The sequence below is a fragment of the Taudactylus pleione genome, unplaced genomic scaffold (genome assembly GCF_031769625.1).
Source record: "Taudactylus pleione unplaced genomic scaffold, aTauple2 ptg000885l, whole genome shotgun sequence".
NCBI lineage: Eukaryota > Metazoa > Chordata > Amphibia > Anura > Myobatrachidae > Taudactylus > Taudactylus pleione.
The window spans coordinates 1,497,323-1,518,656 of record NW_028285286.1 but is presented as its reverse complement, the minus strand read 5'-3'; the positions used below and the strand labels follow the sequence as shown (position 1 = coordinate 1,518,656).

The window sequence follows — 21,334 nt, the reverse complement described above, 5'->3', positions numbered from 1 at the left end:
GTCTCTGACTTAGGACCAGAGTAACTAGACTGAATGTAGCAATGTAGGTAAGTGTGCTAGCACTGTACTATTATTAGGCTGTGTCTGACTTAGGACCAGAGTAACTAGACTGAATGTAGCAATGTAGGTAGTGTAAGTGTGCTAGCACTGTACTATTATTAGGCTGTGTCTGACTTAGGACCAGAGTAACTAGACTGAATGTAGCAATGTAGGTAGTGTAAGTGTGCTAGCACTGTACTATTATTAGGCTGTGTCTGACTTAGGACCAGAGTAACTAGACTGAATGTAGCAATGTAGGTAGTGTAAGTGTGCTAGCACTGTACTATTATTAGGCTGTCTCTGACTTAGGACCAGAGTAACTAGACTGAATGTAGTAATGTAAGTAATGTAAGTGAGCTAGCACTGTACTATTATTAGGCTGTCTCTGACTTAGGACCAGAGTAACTAGACTGAATGTAGGAATGTAAGTAGTGTAAGTGTGCTAGCACTGTACTATTATTAGGCTGTCTCTGACTTAGGACCAGAGTAACTAGACTGAATGTAGTAATGTAAGTAATGTAAGTGTGCTAGCACTGTACTATTATTAGGCTGTCTCTGACTTAGGACCAGAGTAACTAGACTGAATGTAGGAATGTAGGTAGTGTAAGTGTGCTAGCACTGTACTATTATTAGGCTGTCTCTGACTTAGGACCAGAGTAACTAGACTGAATGTAGCAATGTAGGTAAGTGTGCTAGCACTGTACTATTATTAGGCTGTCTCTGACTTAGGACCAGAGTAACTAGACTGAATGTAGCAATGTAAGTAGTGTAAGTGTGCTAGCACTGTACTATTATTAGGCTGTCTCTGACTTAGGACCAGAGTAACTAGACTGAATGTAGGAATGTAAGTAGTGTAAGTGTGCTAGCACTGTACTATTATTAGGCTGTCTCTGACTTAGGACCAGAGTAACTAGACTGAATGTAGCAATGTAGGTAGTGTAAGTGTGCTAGCACTGTACTATTATTAGGCTGTCTCTGACTTAGGACTAGAGTAACTAGACTGAATGTAGCAATGTAGGTAAGTGTGCTAGCACTGTACTATTATTAGGCTGTCTCTGACTTAGGACCAGAGTAACTAGACTGAATGTAGCAATGTAAGTAGTGTAAGTGTGCTAGCACTGTACTATTATTAGGCTGTCTCTGACTTAGGACTAGAGTAACTAGACTGAATGTAGCAATGTAGGTAGTGTAAGTGTGCTAGCACTGTACTATTATTAGGCTGTCTCTGACTTAGGACCAGAGTAACTAGACTGAATGTAGTAATGTAAGTAATGTAAGTGTGCTAGCACTGTACTACTATTAGGCTGTCTCTGACTTAGGACCAGAGTAACTAGACTGAATGTAGCAATGTAGGTAGTGTAAGTGTGCTAGCACTGTACTATTATTAGGCTGTCTCTGACTTAGGACCAGAGTAACTAGACTGAATGTAGCAATGTAGGTAAGTGTGCTAGCACTGTACTATTATTAGGCTGTCTCTGACTTAGGACTAGAGTAACTAGACTGAATGTAGCAATGTAAGTAGTGTAAGTGTGCTAACACTGTACTATTATTAGGCTGTCTCTGACTTAGGACCAGAGTAACTAGACTGAATGTAGCAATGTAAGTAGTGTAAGTGTGCTAGCACTGTACTATTATTAGGCTGTCTCTGACTTAGGACCAGAGTAACTAGACTGAATGTAGCAATGTAGGTAGTGTAAGTGTGCTAGCACTGTACTATTATTAGGCTGTCTCTGACTTAGGACCAGAGTAACTAGACTGAATGTAGCAATGTAGGTAGGTAAGTGTGCTAGCACTGTACTATTATTAGGCTGTCTCTGACTTAGGACCAGAGTAACTAGACTGAATGTAGCAATGTAGGTAGTGTAAGTGTGCTAGCACTGTACTATTATTAGGCTGTCTTTGACTTAGGACCAGAGTAACTAGACTGAATGTAGCAATGTAGGTAGTGTAAGTGTGCTAGCACTGTACTATTATTAGGCTGTCTTTGACTTAGGACCAGAGTAACTAGACTGAATGTAGGTAGTGTAAGTGTGCTAGCACTGTACTATTATTAGGCTGTCTCTGACTTAGGACCAGAGTAACTAGACTGAATGTAGCAATGTAGGTAAGTGTGCTAGCACTGTACTATTATTAGGCTGTCTCTGACTTAGGACCAGAGTAACTAGACTGAATGTAGCAATGTAAGTAGTGTAAGTGTGCTAGCACTGTACTATTATTAGGCTGTCTCTGACTTAGGACCAGAGTAACTAGACTGAATATAGCAATGTAAGTAGTGTAAGTGTGCTAGCACTGTACTATTATTAGGCTGTCTCTGACTTAGGACTAGAGTAACTAGACTGAATGTAGCAATGTAAGTAGTGTAAGTGTGCTAGCACTGTACTATTATTAGGCTGTCTCTGACTTAGGACCAGAGTAACTATAGACTGAATGTAGCAATGTAGGTAGTGTAAGTGTGCTAGCACTGTACTATTATTAGGCTGTCTCTGACTTAGGACCAGAGTAACTAGACTGAATATAGCAATGTAAGTAGTGTAAGTGTGCTAGCACTGTACTATTATTAGGCTGTCTCTGACTTAGGACTAGAGTAACTAGACTGAATGTAGCAATGTAAGTAGTGTAAGTGTGCTAGCACTGTACTATTATTAGGCTGTCTCTGACTTAGGACCAGAGTAACTATAGACTGAATGTAGCAATGTAAGTAGTGTAAGTGTGCTAGCACTGTACTATTATTAGGCTGTCTCTGACTTAGGACTAGAGTAACTAGACTGAATGTAGCAATGTAGGTAGTGTAAGTGTGCTAGCACTGTACTATTATTAGGCTGTGTCTGACTTAGGACCAGAGTAACTAGACTGAATGTAGCAATGTAGGTAGTGTAAGTGTGCTAGCACTGTACTATTATTAGGCTGTGTCTGACTTAGGACCAGAGTAACTAGACTGAATGTAGGAATGTAAGTAGTGTAAGTGTGCTAGCACTGTACTATTATTAGGCTGTCTCTGACTTAGGACCAGAGTAACTAGACTGAATATAGCAATGTAAGTAGTGTAAGTGTGCTAGCACTGTACTATTATTAGGCTGTCTCTGACTTAGGACCAGAGTAACTAGACTGAATGTAGCAATGTAGGTAGTGTAAGTGTGCTAGCACTGTACTATTATTAGGCTGTCTCTGACTTAGGACCAGAGTAACTAGACTGAATGTAGCAATGTAAGTAGTGTAAGTGTGCTAGCACTGTACTATTATTAGGCTGTCTCTGACTTAGGACCAGAGTAACTAGACTGAATATAGCAATGTAAGTAGTGTAAGTGTGCTAGCACTGTACTATTATTAGGCTGTCTCTGACTTAGGACTAGAGTAACTAGACTGAATATAGCAATGTAAGTAGTGTAAGTGTGCTAGCACTGTACTATTATTAGGCTGTCTTTGACTTAGGACCAGAGTAACTAGACTGAATATAGCAATGTAAGTAGTGTAAGTGTGCTAGCACTGTACTATTATTAGGCTGTCTCTGACTTAGGACTAGAGTAACTAGACTGAATGTAGCAATGTAAGTAGTGTAAGTGTGCTAGCACTGTACTATTATTAGGCTGTCTCTGACTTAGGACCAGAGTAACTATAGACTGAATGTAGCAATGTAGGTAGTGTAAGTGTGCTAGCACTGTACTATTATTAGGCTGTCTCTGACTTAGGACCAGAGTAACTAGACTGAATATAGCAATGTAAGTAGTGTAAGTGTGCTAGCACTGTACTATTATTAGGCTGTCTCTGACTTAGGACCAGAGTAACTAGACTGAATGTAGCAATGTAGGTAAGTGTGCTAGCACTGTACTATTATTAGGCTGTCTCTGACTTAGGACCAGAGTAACTAGACTGAATATAGCAATGTAAGTAGTGTAAGTGTGCTAGCACTGTACTATTATTAGGCTGTCTTTGACTTAGGACCAGAGTAACTAGACTGAATGTAGGAATGTAGGTAGTGTAAGTGTGCTAGCACTGTACTATTATTAGGCTGTCTCTGACTTAGGACCAGAGTAACTAGACTGAATATAGCAATGTAAGTAGTGTAAGTGTGCTAGCACTGTACTATTATTAGGCTGTCTTTGACTTAGGGCTGAATTCAATTAGAAGCGAAAAGTCCGTTTGCGCAATACTTTTTCGCCGATGACGTCATTTTCGCCAGTTTCAACTTATCCCCATATTCAATTATTATAAGTATTTGGGGTACAAACTTGCGGCAACCCCCCTAAACCCTTTGGACACCCCCCTTGATGCTAATTGCATTAAAAAAAAATGCAAAACCCCCCACAAGACACCCCAAAAAAGCACTTTGAAAAAGTGGCGAAAAAAAAAAATCAATATCAAAGTGGGGGTACAAATTCAAAAACTAGCAAAATAGCCTTTGGGGGGGGTCTGCAAGTATGGGGGAGGTGTTTTTTGGATTGCAGGTGTTTGCTGAAGGTGCGTTTTTGGCGCTATTTAATGCTTTACTTTAGCAACTTTAAAATATGCTTGTACCCATTTTCATGTACCCCAGATTTGATGGGAATACTTATTTACCCCCAAAAAGTGGCTAAATGCTATTCTTCACCCCTGTCCCAAAGACGCTAAATAGCACCTATTGAGACCATTCAAAGAACCCAAATACCTTCAGCAGGGCTAATCGGGGGTACCCATACTGAACCCCCATGTCAGAGCATCTTTTGGGGCATGTCAATCACGCTGCAGCTTTGGGGCACTACGACCGACGTCACAGAAAAAGCTCTGCACATTGCACTGCGCAGATCTGCAAACATTGGAGATTTATGTAAATATTAAATTTTTACGTAAATCTCTCTGAATTAGGCCCAGTCAACGTTAGTGGAGGGAGTTCACAAGCCAGCAAATTAGTCCTCTTACTATAAATATACAGCAGAATATAGGTTTCATTGTTCGTGTATTAAACACATTCCTGGTCTGATTACATCCACTAGCGGACATGAAAACGACATTGTAATCGTTCAGTTGTTTGTCAGTCTGTGATGAGCCTGCACTGAATGAGCAGTCGTTCAGTACAGGCTCATCAATCATCTGCAAACATGCTCAACCTGACGTTATCTATACTAGATGGGTCAGTCGGCTGCTCCATAAAGCGTGGGGTCTGCGCTTCCTGGGCCTGATCAGTTGGTCGATGTAAGTCTGCACGTGTTCGAGTTGCACAGCGCATGCGTACCGATGGTCTGCGCTCAGAGATGCAGCACAGAATCAGACGCCGGGTCTGTGAGTTTTCGTGGCATTCCTGGGAGGTAACATGGAGGTGGCAGAGCCCGGGCACTCACACACAGGAGGCCGTCCTCAGGCGGGGAAGCTGCAAGGACGGATGGTGCAGACGCACAGTCACAGGAATGCACAGTCTCCGGACGCTGCAAGTGGGCGCCTCAGCAGTGTATAAATCGCCCCTGGCATTAGCAGAAGACCCGAAGGTGACACAGGAGGAAGCCGCGTACGTGACAGACCGCACTGGGTGCCCTCGCCCTGCCCTGAGTCCTATTATAAACACATCCTTCAAAATAAGATCTTCCCGAGTTATAATTTTCATTTATTTATAGAGCACAAACCTATTAGACAGTAGTGTACATTGGGGAGGACCATGACACAAATCATGTCCAGCAATTATCCTATATTGTTACCAGGATAACCGTGACCTTTGGCTTACATATGGGTTGGGTACAGGATGCTGGGGGCCAAAATCCTGACCAGGTTAGAATGCAGACGCCCCCAGGTAAGCAAGTTTAACCCTATCCCTCCCCAGTGCCTAAATCTAACCTTCCCCCAGTGCCTAAACCTAACCCTCCCTCCCCGTAGCCTAACCCTCCCTCTAACCGCAGTACTTACCTTCAGGATAGCGGCGCCGGTATTCTGACAAGTGTCCGGATTCCGGTGTCTGCATTCTGACCACATCCCCTTACATATACTGGGGTAGATGTACTAAGCCTTGAAGAGTGATAAAGGAGGAGATATACTAAACATTGGAAAGATATAAAATTTTGATAAAGTACCAAACAAACAGCTCCTGTAATTTTTTTCAAACACCGCCTGTAACATGGCAGTAAGGAGTTGATTGCTTGGTACTTTATTGCTCTCCACGGCTTAGTACATCTACCCCACCTTCCCATATATACTGTATAATTCAGAACCTTTCTATAAATGGCCACAATAGCTCCCTTTGCTTTCCAATGGTCACTGTCTGGATACTTTACCCTCCTTCCTTTCATGGGATAATGGACTATTTTTTTATTCCCCCCCCCCCTCCCCTCTTGGACATAATTTGTACCACTTCATCCACAACACTGACATGGGACACCCTTGTGCTATATTCACTCCATACATTTTTATTGACAATATTTATACATTAATTGAACAAAATGAAACTTAAAGGTCTTGTCCGGCATAGAATTTAGAGAGGAAGTCAGTAGGGGTAGCGTATTCCGTTTCATGGAAATAGCGCATAAGGTGCGTCCTTTGCTTCCAGACCTTTATGGTCTCCTCTAGATCCATCTTCCCCTTAAAGGAAATAATAATAATAATTAGATGCACTGCTAGGCGGCAGCATTTAGTCACACCACTTATATGGCTGCTGTCTGAAGGATATCTGCACGACTTAAGCTGGGGCATACATTATACAATGCGTGTACCCAGTGACGCAGCGACGTGATGTAATGATACATGGCGCTGGCCGTGCACACTAAATGATCCAGTGTATGACCGCGCAAACTCCTGGTCACATGACACATCCAAGGTTTCCATCAGTACTCAAAAGACACCCTCCACTCGACCCACACCGAGGCATGCCATTTTGGGGCTCTCTCTCTGTGCAGTATTACTGGCCGTGGAGTGTTCCCGCCCCCCAGCTCTGTAAGCAGTGTCTGAGAGGTGAGGCTGAGCTCTTGTTGCCTCACCTCTCGTCTCTCCCTGCAATTGCAGGAGCTCCGTACATTTGGCCAGTTTTAACTAAGAAATTATTACAAAGAAGATGTTTGTTATAATTCTATTCTAAGCGTTTTTGTATCAAAAATCTGGAGCATGACAAGGACTATGATAGGGGAGGGAAGAGGACAGGGGAGGCTCTGCCTCCCCTGACTGCACGTCCCTGCCTATTTGTATACTAAGTTCGCTACAGATCTCAACGTGCTTACACCTGCCCTATATTAGGCGCAAAAGACACTCCTCCCATCAGCATCAGCTACACTCTATTCCGGAGCCTGCGCTGTGCAGGATACGCCCCATGAACGATCGTACTTTTAAACATAGAAGCTGCCCATAGCAACCAATCAGCTTCTACGTATCATTTTATAGCGTGTACTTGAAGCTGATTAATAACTATTGGTGGGTACACACTGGGCGATATTACTGAGCGACTGCATGATTACGACATCGTAATCGTGCAATCGCTCAGTAATCGTGCACTTTTATGTCGGAAACGACCAGCGATCCGCACTCCCGCTGGTCGTTTCTGACATTGTCCATCGCCTGAACATGCAGCACAATCTGACGATAAGGACAGATTGGCATGTTCAGGAATGATGGACAGTGCCTGCACTGATGACTGATCGTTCAGTGCAGACACTACAGGGGATCAGGAACAACGGTACGATTACGATGTCATAATCGTACTGTCTTTCCTGATCGCCTAGTGTGTACGCACCTTAAGGAAAGAATGATGAGGTGTTTTCTAGAGATATTTCCCTGTCAAAAGTCCAAAATGTAAAAATATCTATTGCCAGATGGTGCTACAATCAAGGCCGGTGGCTCTTATAAGAACGCCTATTATCCATATTACCCACACATTGGTAATCGTGAAGAACCTAGTCCCGAGAATCTGAGGCCACCGCTAGTCACGTTAATGAGAACGGGAATGTGTGTTGTTGGTAAATACAATGTAGCAGGTTTCGGGCTCGATGCTCCAAATAACATTAAAATCGCCTCAAACTCAGACCTTTGTGTCCATATAAGACGGGGAGGGAACCAGTCTGTAGGTAATAAGATGTCATATTTGTTACAAGGTTAAGAAACATTTCACCAACTCTAGAAAATGATCTTTATGTGACCAAACTTTTATTAGTCTCCTTCACCTCATTTTCCAGAGAACACAAAGGAAGGAAATGTCCATATTCTAGAATGAGGATTAATGGTTTATTTATCAAGCTGCGGTTTTTCATATCTGACGATTTCTGGTGTTTTTTGTGGATGTGGATTGATACCAGGGTGGTTCAATACATAAGGTAACACATGTGTAATGTCCTCTATTGCATTCAAATTTCCCACCAGGCCACAGCGGGTAGACCACTGCTTCCCCTCCCGGCCATTACACTGCGTCTCATATCCGTCATACTGTCCCAACATCAGTTGTAAGACGGCAAGGCTGGCGGAAACATGGTCACACATTGAGGTGCGTAGCGTGATCAGGTTTACTGTCTGTCTACAATCCGGAGACCGTTTTTTTTGCAGTGGGCATTAAAGCAGTAAGACGTATTGTGAAAGAGTCAAAACCCTATATCCCACCTGCTCATTCAACCTCTCCCTGAATTGTACACATACCCACAAATAAAACAGATGTTCCAGGTGCACCTTCCTGCATAATGTACCGAGCATAGAGGCGCTCACAGGAGCGGATGTCCCCAAATGACCCCGAAAAACACATGGAGGTTATTTGGAAGTGTATCATTTGCAAGTACGCACCGATGACTTGTAGCAAACAAGGCGCATCACGGTGATGTGGTCACTTGTGGAGATACGTCCGACCTTGCATATAGGCGATTATACGTAATATTTCCGTCTCTGCGCCAGGCTGCACATTTTCGTGTATGCTTTTGGTCAAACCACAACTAGGAGCAGGACATGTACTCTCTTACCTTAATGACAAGGAGGTCGATGACTCTCGGGTCTGTGACATGTGCATTTTTCTGGAACATCTCTCTCACCTTGTCCCGTCCCTGCTTCACGCTGATATCCAGCTGAAACACATGAACTGCAAGACACGAATCAGAAATATATACTGATCAAAGGCTTTTCACAGACCTGTGGTATTCACATAGTGTGGTACCGGCAAGCAATCTAAAGCTGGGTACACACTAAATGATTGTGTACCCAGAGATGCGACCCGCGATGCCAGCGCCGATATATCGGGCAGTCTTTAGACACTGGGCGATCCGGTGCCCGTCATGCCGGCCCCTGCCGCATCGCCTGATCTTCCTACATGTACAAAAGATCAGGTGATGTGGCCGATGACCCCATGGGAACGCACACTACACGATGTAGTGCATACACACTGCACGATACTGACGATTTGTCGTTCCGATGAGTCGGAATCAGCCAAATCGTTATCAATATCGTGTAGTGTGTAGGGGCCATAACAATTACTCTACGGTCTCCCAATGTTTGTTTCCCCAATCACATGTATGGGGAAAGCGACCAGCAGGACGGAGCTATCCTTTACCTAGCCGTCAGCGACTTGCCATCTTGTATATACGTGGTTCTACGCAATTTCCATTTCATACTCAGTACCGATGAAAGTTGAAATATTGAAGTGTAGAGACAGGTGCCTCAGCTAAGTGCGTACGTGCGGCCTCTCCTCCCTTCACATTGCGCTATACTGACGCACAGTCTTGGATTGACGTAAAGCCCTACTGAAGGTTTTTAAAAAATGTGCCAGGGGACAAGCATACACCAGAATCCATGTCCCCAGCATCGGAAGACACCAGAAGGTAAGCAGTTTTTTTTTTTGAATTACTACAAAACTTGGCAAATTATCGTCACAAAGCCATATGATAAATACCACTGCCCACGGAAAATTCTTTGTAAATAGGGATCTAGGTATCGCTGCAATGTGCAGAGACATCATGGTTAATACAGCAGGGGCATGGTAATTAGACCCCATAATAAAATATGCAGGAGAGGTCTGTCCCCATGTACTTATTCCACTTAAGTCCCCCATACACAATGCGATATAGCAGCCAATTCTACGGATTGGAACAATATCGCTGCTATATCGTTTCCTGTGTGGCTGCGATAACGGCCAGTGCGCGCTCCCGTGGCATAGTACATCGCTCCTCCAGATCATACATGCTGCACGAGCATTCAGGTGATGCGATCTACGATTCCATGCAGCACTATGCGGTGTGGGGGGGCGGCATATCGGGTAGTCGGGCAGTGGATCGCTCCGTGTGTGGGGACCGCCCGATATGTTGGCTGTAGCATTGCACCGTGTATGGGGCACTTTACACTGCAGGAGGCAGAGCATGGCAACCTGACTGATACACATTGTATAGTAATGGTCTAGTAGTAGCAAAGTATAGGTAATATAGCTATGTCATCATCAATATAACTGTTGCATTAAAATGTGATTTACTTATATTCCCTTCATATTATTTACAGTTGCAATGAGCTGCTGCCCTCAGTATTACCCTCAGTGTTGCGCTCACTGCTGCCCTGCTCTCAGTATTACCCTCAGTGTTGGCAGTGTTACGCTCACTGCTACCCTGCCCTCAGTAATACCCTCAGTGTTACGCTCACAGTGCTGCCCTGCCCTCAGTGTTACCCTCAGTGTTGGCAGTGTTACCCTCACTGCTGCCCTGCCCTCAGTATTACCCTCACTGCTGCCCTGCCCTCAGTATTACCCTCAGTGTTGGCAGTGTTACCCTCACTGCTGCCCTGCCCTCAGTATTACCCTCAGTGTTGGCAGTGTTACCCTCACTGCTGCCCTGCCCTCAGTATTACCCTCACTGCTGCCCTGCCCTCAGTATTACCCTCAATGTTGGCAATGTTACGCTCACTGCTGCCCTGCCCTCAGTATTATCCTCAGTGTTGGCAGTGTTACCCTCACTGCTGCCCTGCCCTCAGTATTACCCTCAGTGTTGGCAGTGTTACCCTCACTATTACCCTCACTGCTGCCGTGCCCTCAGTATTACCCTCAGTGTTGGCAGTGTTAAGCTCACTGCTGCCCTGCCCTCAGTATTACCCTCACTGCTGCCCTGCCCTCAGTATTACCCTCAGTGTTACGCTCACTGCTGCCCTGCCCTCAGTATTACCCTCAGTGTTACGCTCACTGCTGCCCTGCCCTCAGTATTACCCTCAGTGTTACGCTCACTGCTGCCCTGCCCTCAGTATTACCCTCAGTGTTACGCTCACTGCTGCCCTGCCCTCAGTATTACCCTCAGTGTTACGCTCACTGCTGCCCTGCCCTCAGTGTTACCCTCACTGCTGCCCTGCCCTCAGTATTACCCTCACTGCTGCCCTGCCCTCAGTATTACCCTCAGTGTTACGCTCACTGCTGCCCTGCCCTCAGTATTACCCTCAGTGTTACGCTCACTGCTGCCCTGCCCTCAGTATTACCCTCACTGCCGCCCTCAGTGTTGGCAGTGTTACCCTCACTGCTGCCCTGCCCTCAGTATTACCCTCACTGCTGCCCTGCCCTCAGTATTACCCTCACTGTTGGCAGTGTTACCCTCACTGCTGCCCTGCCCTTAGTATTACCCTCAGTGTTGGCAGTGTTACCCTCACTGCTGCCCTGCCCTCAGTATTCCCCTCACTGCTGCCCTGCCCTCAGTATTACCCTCAGTGTTGGCAGTGTTACCCTCACTGCTGCCCTGCCCTCAGTATTACCCTCAGTGTTGGCAGTGTTACCCTCACTGCTGCCCTGCCCTCAGTATTACCCTCAGTGTTGGCAGTGTTACCCTCACTGCTGCCCTGCCCTCAGTATTACCCTCACTGCTGCCCTGCCCTCAGTATTACCCTCAATGTTGGCAGTGTTACGCTCACTGCTGCCCTGCCCTCAGTATTACCCTCAGTGTTGGCAGTGTTACCCTCACTGCTGCCCTGCCCTCAGTATTACCCTCAGTGTTGGCAGTGTTACCCTCACTATTACCCTCACTGCTGCCGTGCCCTCAGTATTACCCTCAGTGTTGGCAGTGTTAAGCTCACTGCTGCCCTGCCCTCAGTATTACCCTCACTGCTGCCCTGCCCTCAGTATTACCCTCAGTGTTGGCAGTGTTAAGCTCACTGCTGCCCTGCCCTCAGTATTACCCTCAGTGTTACGCTCACTGCTGCCCTGCCCTCAGTATTACCCTCAGTGTTGCGCTCACTGCTGCCCTGCCCTCAGTATTACCCTCAATGTTGGCAGTGTTACGCTCACTGCTGCCCTGCCCTCAGTATTACCCTCAGTGTTGGCAGTGTTACCCTCACTGCTGCCCTGCCCTCAGTATTACCCTCAGTGTTGGCAGTGTTACCCTCACTATTACCCTCACTGCTGCCGTGCCCTCAGTATTACCCTCAGTGTTGGCAGTGTTAAGCTCACTGCTGCCCTGCCCTCAGTATTACCCTCACTGCTGCCCTGCCCTCAGTATTACCCTCAGTGTTACGCTCACTGCTGCCCTGCCCTCAGTATTACCCTCAGTGTTACGCTCACTGCTGCCCTGCCCTCAGTATTACCCTCAGTGTTACGCTCACTGCTGCCCTGCCCTCAGTATTACCCTCACTGCCGCCCTCAGTGTTGGCAGTGTTACCCTCACTGCTGCCCTGCCCTCAGTATTACCCTCACTGCTGCCCTGCCCTCAGTATTACCCTCACTGTTGGCAGTGTTACCCTCACTGCTGCCCTGCCCTTAGTATTACCCTCAGTGTTGGCAGTGTTACCCTCACTGCTGCCCTGCCCTCAGTATTACCCTCAGTGCTACCCTCACTGCTGCCCTGCCCTCAGTATTACCCTCAGTGTTGGCAGTGTTACCCTCACTGCTGCCCTGCCCTCAGTATTACCCTCAGTGTTGGCAGTGTTACCCTCACTGCTGCCCTGCCCTCAGTATTACCCTCAGTGTTGGCAGTGTTACCCTCACTGCTGCCCTGCCCTCAGTATTACCCTCACTGCTGCCCTGCCCTCAGTATTACCCTCAATGTTGGCAGTGTTACGCTCACTGCTGCCCTGCCCTCAGTATTACCCTCAGTATTGGCAGTGTTACCCTCACTGCTGCCCTGCCCTCAGTATTACCCTCAGTGTTGGCAGTGTTACCCTCACTATTACCCTCACTTCTGCCCTGCCCTCAGTATTACCCTCAGTGTTGGCAGTGTTAAGCTCACTGCTGCCCTGCCCTCAGTATTACCCTCAGTGTTACGCTCACTGCTGCCCTGCCCTCAGTATTACCCTCAGTGTTACGCTCACTGCTGCCCTGCCCTCAGTATTACCCTCACTGCCGCCCTCAGTGTTGGCAGTGTTACCCTCACTGCTGCCCTGCCCTCAGTATTACCCTCACTGCTGCCCTGCCCTCAGTATTACCCTCACTGTTGGCAGTGTTACCCTCACTGCTGCCCTGCCCTCAGTATTACCCTCAGTGTTACGCTCACTGCTGCCCTGCCCTCAGTATTACCCTCAGTGTTGGCAGTGTTACCCTCACTGCTGCCCTGCCCTCAGTATTACCCTCAGTGTTGGCAGTGTTACCCTCACTGCTGCCCTGCCCTTAGTATTACCCTCAGGGTTGGCAGTGTTACCCTCACTTCTGCCCTGCCCTCAGTATTACCCTCAGTGTTGGCAGTGTTAAGCTCACTGCTGCCCTGCCCTCAGTATTACCCTCAGTGTTACGCTCACTGCTGCCCTGCCCTCAGTATTACCCTCAGTGTTACGCTCACTGCTGCCCTGCCCTCAGTATTACCCTCACTGCCGCCCTCAGTGCTGGCAGTGTTACCCTCACTGCTGCCCTGCCCTCAGTATTACCCTCACTGCTGCCCTGCCCTCAGTATTACCCTCACTGTTGGCAGTGTTACCCTCACTGCTGCCCTGCCCTCAGTATTACCCTCAGTGTTACCCTCACTGCTGCCCTGCCCTCAGTATTACCCTCAGTGTTGGCAGTGTTACCCTCACTGCTGCCCTGCCCTCAGTATTACCCTCAGTGTTGGCAGTGTTACCCTCACTGCTGCCCTGCCCTTAGTATTACCCTCAGGGTTGGCAGTGTTACCCTCACTTCTGCCCTGCCCTCAGTATTACCCTCAGTGTTGGCAGTGTTACCCTCACTGCTGCCCTGCCCTCAGTATTACCCTCAGTGTTGGCAGTATTACCCTCACTGCTGCCCTGCCCTCAGTATTACCCTCAGTGTTACCCCCTGCATTACTCCCGGCATTACCCTCAGTGTTACCCCCTGCAATACCCTCAGTGTGTTACTCCAGGTATTATCCTCAGTGTTACTCCCGGTATTACCCTCAGTGTTACTCCCGGTATTACCCTCAGTGTTACCCCCTGCAATACCCTCAGTGTTGCTCCCGGTATTACCCTCAGTGTTACTCCCTGTACTACCCTCAGTGTGTTACTCCCGGTATTACCCTCAGTGTTACTCCCGGTACTACCCTCAGTCTTACTCCCGGTACTACCCTCAGTGTGTTACTCCCGGTATTACCCTCAGTGTTACTCCCGGTACTACCCTCAGTGTTACTCCCTGTATTACCCTCAGTGTTACTCCCTGTATTACCCTCAGTGTTACTCCCGGTACTACCCTCAGTGTTACTCCCGGTACTACCCTCAGTGTTACTCCCGGTACTACCCTCAGTGTTACCCCTTGCATTACCCTCAGTGTTACCCCTTGCATTACCCTCAGTGTTACCCCTTGCATTACCCTCAGTGTTACTCCCTGTATTACCCTCAGTGTTACTCCCTGTACTACCCTCAGTGTTACTCCCTGTACTACCCTCAGTGTTACTCCCTGTACTACCCTCAGTGTTACTCCCGGTATTACCCTCAGTGTTACCCCCTGCAATACCCTCAGTGTTGCTCCCGGTATTACCCTCAGTGTTGCTCCCGGTACTACCCTCAGTGTTACTCCCGGTACTACCCTCAGTGTTACTCCCGGTACTACCCTCAGTGTTACCCCTTGCATTACCCTCAGTGTTACCCCTTGCATTACCCTCAGTGTTACCCCTTGCATTACCCTCAGTGTTACTCCCTGTATTACCCTCAGTGTTACTCCCTGTACTACCCTCAGTGTTACTCCCTGTACTACCCTCAGTGTTACTCCCGGTATTACCCTCAGTGTTACCCCCTGCAATACCCTCAGTGTTGCTCCCGGTATTACCCTCAGTGTTACTCCCGGTACTACCCTCAGTCTTACTCCCGGTACTACCCTCAGTGTTACTCCCGGTATTACCCTCAGCGTTACTCTCAGTATCACCCTCAGTGTTACCCCCAGCATTACCCACAGCGTTACTCCCGGTACTACCCTCAGCATTACTCCCTGTATTACCCTCAGTCTTACTCCCGGTATTACCCTCAGTGTGTTACTCCCGGTACTACCCTCAGTGTGTTACTCCCGGTATTACCCTCAGTGTTGCTCCCGGTATTACCCTCAGTGTTGCTCCCGGTATTACCCTCAGTGTTACTCCCTGTATTACCCTCAGTGTTACTCCCGGTACTACCCTCAGTGTTACTCCCGGTATTACCCTCAGTGTTACTCCCTGTATTACCCTCAGTGTTACCCCCTGCAATACCCTCAGTGTTGCTCCCGGTATTACCCTCAGTGTTACTCCCGGTACTACCCTCAGTCTTACTCCCGGTATTACCCTCAGTGTGTTACTCCCGGTATTACCCTCAGTGTTACTCCCGGTATTACCCTCAGTGTGTTACTCCCGGTATTACCCTCAGTGTTACTCCCGGTATTACCCTCAGTGTTACCCCCTGCAATACCCTCAGTGTTGCTCCCGGTATTACCCTCAGTGTTACTCCCTGTACTACCCTCAGTGTGTTACTCCCGGTATTACCCTCAGTGTTACTCCCGGTACTACCCTCAGTCTTACTCCCGGTACTACCCTCAGTGTGTTACTCCCGGTATTACCCTCAGTGTTACTCCCGGTACTACCCTCAGTGTTACTCCCTGTATTACCCTCAGTGTTACTCCCTGTATTACCCTCAGTGTTACTCCCGGTACTACCCTCAGTGTTACTCCCGGTACTACCCTCAGTGTTACTCCCGGTACTACCCTCAGTGTTACTCCCGGTACTACCCTCAGTGTTACCCCTTGCATTACCCTCAGTGTTACCCCTTGCATTACCCTCAGTGTTACCCCTTGCATTACCCTCAGTGTTACTCCCTGTATTACCCTCAGTGTTACTCCCTGTACTACCCTCAGTGTTACTCCCTGTACTACCCTCAGTGTTACTCCCTGTACTACCCTCAGTGTTACTCCCTGTACTACCCTCAGTGTTACTCCCTGTACTACCCTCAGTGTTACTCCCGGTATTACCCTCAGTGTTACCCCCTGCAATACCCTCAGTGTTGCTCCCGGTATTACCCTCAGTGTTACTCCCGGTACTACCCTCAGTGTTACTCCCGGTACTACCCTCAGTGTTACCCCTTGCATTACCCTCAGTGTTACCCCTTGCATTACCCTCAGTGTTACCCCTTGCATTACCCTCAGTGTTACTCCCTGTACTACCCTCAGTGTTACTCCCTGTACTACCCTCAGTGTTACTCCCGGTATTACCCTCAGTGTTACCCCCTGCAATACCCTCAGTGTTGCTCCCGGTATTACCCTCAGTCTTACTCCCGGTACTACCCTCAGTCTTACTCCCGGTACTACCCTCAGTCTTACTCCCGGTACTACCCTCAGTGTTACTCCCTGTACTACCCTCAGCGTTACTCTCAGTATCACCCTCAGCGTTACTCCCTGTATTACCCTCAGTCTTACTCCCGGTATTACCCTCAGTGTGTTACTCCCGGTACTACCCTCAGTGTGTTACTCCCGGTATTACCCTCAGTGTGTTACTCCCGGTATTACCCTCAGTGTTACTCCCTGTATTACCCTCAGTGTTACTCCCGGTACTACCCTCAGTGTTGCTCCCGGTACTACCCTCAGTGTTACTCCCGGTACTACCCTCAGTGTTACTCCCGGTACTACCCTCAGTGTTACCCCTTGCATTACCCTCAGTGTTACCCCTTGCATTACCCTCAGTGTTACCCCTTGCATTACCCTCAGTGTTACCCCTTGCATTACCCTCAGTGTTACTCCCTGTACTACCCTCAGTGTTACTCCCTGTACTACCCTCAGTGTTACTCCCGGTATTACCCTCAGTGTTACCCCCTGCAATACCCTCAGTGTTGCTCCCGGTATTACCCTCAGTGTTACTCCCGGTACTACCCTCAGTCTTACTCCCGGTACTACCCTCAGTGTTACTCCCGGTATTACCCTCAGCGTTACTCTCAGTATCACCCTCAGTGTTACCCCCAGCATTACCCACAGCGTTACTCCCGGTACTACCCTCAGCATTACTCCCTGTATTACCCTCAGTCTTACTCCCGGTATTACCCTCAGTGTGTTACTCCCGGTACTACCCTCAGTGTGTTACTCCCGGTATTACCCTCAGTGTTGCTCCCGGTATTACCCTCAGTGTTGCTCCCGGTATTACCCTCAGTGTTACTCCCTGTATTACCCTCAGTGTTACTCCCGGTACTACCCTCAGTGTTGCTCCCGGTATTACCCTCAGTGTTACTCCCTGTATTACCCTCAGTGTTACCCCCTGCAATACCCTCAGTGTTGCTCCCGGTATTACCCTCAGTGTTACTCCCGGTACTACCCTCAGTCTTACTCCCGGTATTACCCTCAGTGTGTTACTCCCGGTATTACCCTCAGTGTTACTCCCGGTATTACCCTCAGTGTTACTCCCGGTATTACCCTCAGTGTGTTACTCCCGGTATTACCCTCAGTGTTACTCCCGGTATTACCCTCAGTGTTACCCCCTGCAATACCCTCAGTGTTGCTCCCGGTATTACCCTCAGTGTTACTCCCTGTACTACCCTCAGTGTGTTACTCCCGGTATTACCCTCAGTGTTACTCCCGGTACTACCCTCAGTCTTACTCCCGGTACTACCCTCAGTGTGTTACTCCCGGTATTACCCTCAGTGTTACTCCCGGTACTACCCTCAGTGTTACTCCCTGTATTACCCTCAGTGTTACTCCCTGTATTACCCTCAGTGTTACTCCCGGTACTACCCTCAGTGTTACTCCCGGTACTACCCTCAGTGTTACTCCCGGTACTACCCTCAGTGTTACCCCTTGCATTACCCTCAGTGTTACCCCTTGCATTACCCTCAGTGTTACCCCTTGCATTACCCTCAGTGTTACTCCCTGTATTACCCTCAGTGTTACTCCCTGTACTACCCTCAGTGTTACTCCCTGTACTACCCTCAGTGTTACTCCCTGTACTACCCTCAGTGTTACTCCCTGTACTACCCTCAGTGTTACTCCCGGTATTACCCTCAGTGTTACCCCCTGCAATACCCTCAGTGTTGCTCCCGGTATTACCCTCAGTGTTACTCCCGGTACTACCCTCAGTGTTACTCCCGGTACTACCCTCAGTGTTACCCCTTGCATTACCCTCAGTGTTACCCCTTGCATTACCCTCAGTGTTACCCCTTGCATTACCCTCAGTGTTACCCCTTGCATTACCCTCAGTGTTACCCCTTGCATTACCCTCAGTGTTACTCCCTGTATTACCCTCAGTGTTACTCCCTGTACTACCCTCAGTGTTACTCCCTGTACTACCCTCAGTGTTACTCCCGGTATTACCCTCAGTGTTACCCCCTGCAATACCCTCAGTGTTGCTCCCGGTATTACCCTCAGTGTTACTCCCGGTACTACCCTCAGTCTTACTCCCGGTACTACCCTCAGTGTTACTCCCTGTACTACCCTCAGCGTTACTCTCAGTATCACCCTCAGCGTTACTCCCTGTATTACCCTCAGTCTTACTCCCGGTATTACCCTCAGTGTGTTACTCCCGGTACTACCCTCAGTGTGTTACTCCCGGTATTACCCTCAGTGTGTTACTCCCGGTATTACCCTCAGTGTTACTCCCTGTATTACCCTCAGTGTTACTCCCGGTACTACCCTCAGTGTTGCTCCCGGTACTACCCTCAGTGTTGCTCCCGGTACTACCCTCAGTGTTACTCCCGGTATTACCCTCAGTGTTACCCCTTGCATTACCCTCAGTGTTACCCCTTGCATTACCCTCAGTGTTACCCCTTGCATTACCCTCAGTGTTACTCCCTGTATTACCCTCAGTGTTACTCCCTGTACTACCCTCAGTGTTACTCCCTGTACTACCCTCAGTGTTACTCCCGGTATTACCCTCAGTGTTACCCCCTGCAATACCCTCAGTGTTGCTCCCGGTATTACCCTCAGTGTTACTCCCGGTACTACCCTCAGTCTTACTCCCGGTACTACCCTCAGTGTTACTCCCTGTACTACCCTCAGCGTTACTCTCAGTATCACCCTCAGTGTTACTCCCTGTATTACCCTCAGTCTTACTCCCGGTATTACCCTCAGTGTGTTACTCCCGGTACTACCCTCAGTCTTACTCCCGGTATTACCCTCAGTGTGTTACTCCCGGTATTACCCTCAGTGTTACTCCCGGTATTACCCTCAGTGTGTTACTCCCGGTATTACCCTCAGTGTGTTACTCCCGGTATTACCCTCAGTGTTGCTCCCGGTATTACCCTCAGTGTTACTCCCTGTATTACCCTCAGTGTTACTCCCGGTACTACCCTCAGTGTTGCTCCCGGTATTACCCTCAGTGTGTTACTCCCGGTACTACCCTCAGTCTTACTCCCGGTATTACCCTCAGTGTGTTACTCCCGGTATTACCCTCAGTGTTACTCCCGGTATTACCCTCAGTGTGTTACTCCCGGTATTACCCTCAGTGTGTTACTCCCGGTATTACCCTCAGTGTTGCTCCCGGTATTACCCTCAGTGTTACTCCCTGTATTACCCTCAGTGTTACTCCCGGTACTACCCTCAGTGTTGCTCCCGGTATTACCCTCAGTGTTGCTCCCGGTACTACCCTCAGTCTTACTCCCGGTATTACCCTCAGTGTGTTACTCCCGGTACTACCCTCAGTGTGTTACTCCCGGTACTACCCTCAGTGTTGCTCCCGGTATTACCCTCAGTGTTACTCCCTGTATTACCCTCAGTGTTGCTCCCGGTATTACCCTCAGTGTTACTCCCGGTATTACCCTCAGTGTTACTCCCGGTACTACCCTCAGTGTTGCTCCCGGTATTACCCTCAGTGTTACTCCCTGTATTACCCTCAGTGTTGCTCCCGGTATTACCCTCAGTGTGTTACTCCCGGTATTACCCTCAGTGTGTTACTCCCGGTATTACCCTCAGTGTGTTACTCCCGGTATTACCCTCAGTGTGTTACTCCCGGTACTACCCTCAGTCTTACTCCCGGTATTACCCTCAGTGTGTTACTCCCGGTATTACCCTCAGTGTGTTACTCCCGGTATTACCCTCAGTGTGTTACTCCCGGTACTACCCTCAGTGTTACCCCCGGGTGAAGGTCAGCAGTAGAATGCCGCGGTGGCCCCTCACCTGCATTGGGCACCTCCCGGTACCAGGCCCGGTACAGCTCCCGCACCCTCCGCTTGGCCTCTCCCAGGTCCCGGCTGAGAAGCGGCTTCACTGCGCCGACTGTCCGGGCAGCGGCTGTGGTGGCAGAGGACGCCGCCATCTTCTCCTCCTCCCGATCCGTCTGCGGCCCGGCCCCCGGCACACAGAGGTGACGACAGACACAATGGCGGCCGCCCCTACATGGGGGAAGTTCTGTCACACAGAGTAATAACACAGTGCCTGAGGTAACACTGACTAGTCAGAGAGTAAGACAGGACATCTATTCATTGTGCAGGGCAGGGACGTGACATGCTGGGACTTATAGTACCCCAGCAACTAGAGGCACCTTGTCTATGTCTACCTTATGGCATGGCAAATATATACAGAACTGGCTGGCACAGTGGCTCCCCGGTCATAATGGAACTACAAGCCCCAGCAGGCTCTGGCGTGACATGCGTTCCCAGTATCTGAGGTGCCACATATCACGCCCCTCCGCTTAATGTAATGGTGTCCCAGTATGGGGTAGGGATGGCCATGGAATTGTGGTGGCGTCGCCGTCATGGCGCTTAGCCTTGTGATGTCATGCAGCCATCGCAGGGAAGCTAGCCGATGGTTAAACGGTGTGCACGCGTAGTGCGGCAGGGATTTGGCACATGCGCAATGACCTGCCGACGCCGCCTCTGATTGTCCGCATCTATATTGACACATTGAACCATTGGATGGCCATCAGAAACCAGCATACAATGGTGGGAACCATCGCAATCCCAATATCGAATGGCAAAACCATTTCCATTGAATCGGGAGCATCAGCGGTTGCCAGCCATCAGTTTCTGGTGTCCATCCCTGTTAAGGGGTCTATTTATCATAGGGAGAAGATCCACAAATACGGCAAAAATGGCCGCCTTTGCCGCA

General features: G+C 48.6%; 1 protein-coding gene across 1 annotated transcript; it reads right to left on the bottom strand.

The window, feature by feature from the left end:
• Nucleotides 1-6,384: 6,384 nt before the first annotated feature.
• NDUFA6 (NADH:ubiquinone oxidoreductase subunit A6) lies at nucleotides 6,385-20,664 on the bottom strand. The gene is made up of 3 exons (XM_088458990.1): nucleotides 20,405-20,664; nucleotides 8,925-9,040; nucleotides 6,385-6,576 (listed from the first exon to the last, which is right to left on the bottom strand). The coding sequence occupies exons 1-3, from the start codon at nucleotides 20,541-20,543 to the stop codon at nucleotides 6,445-6,447; spliced, it is 387 nt and encodes a 128-aa protein (XP_088315116.1). The 5' UTR covers nucleotides 20,544-20,664; the 3' UTR covers nucleotides 6,385-6,444.
• Between the last annotated feature and the right edge of the window lie 670 nt (nucleotides 20,665-21,334).

Excerpts from the sequence above, each read along its gene's own strand:
- NDUFA6 (XM_088458990.1), bottom strand. The coding sequence starts at position 20,543 with ATGGCGGCGTCCTCTGCCACCACAGCCGCTGCCCGGACAGTCGGCGCA. Across the intron at positions 9,041-20,404 it reads CCGGGAGGTGCCCAATGCAG|TTCATGTGTTTCAGCTGGAT; the intron begins GTGAGGGGCCAC and ends CGTGTCTTGCAG. Across the intron at positions 6,577-8,924 it reads TCGACCTCCTTGTCATTAAG|GGGAAGATGGATCTAGAGGA; the intron begins GTAAGAGAGTAC and ends ATTTCCTTTAAG.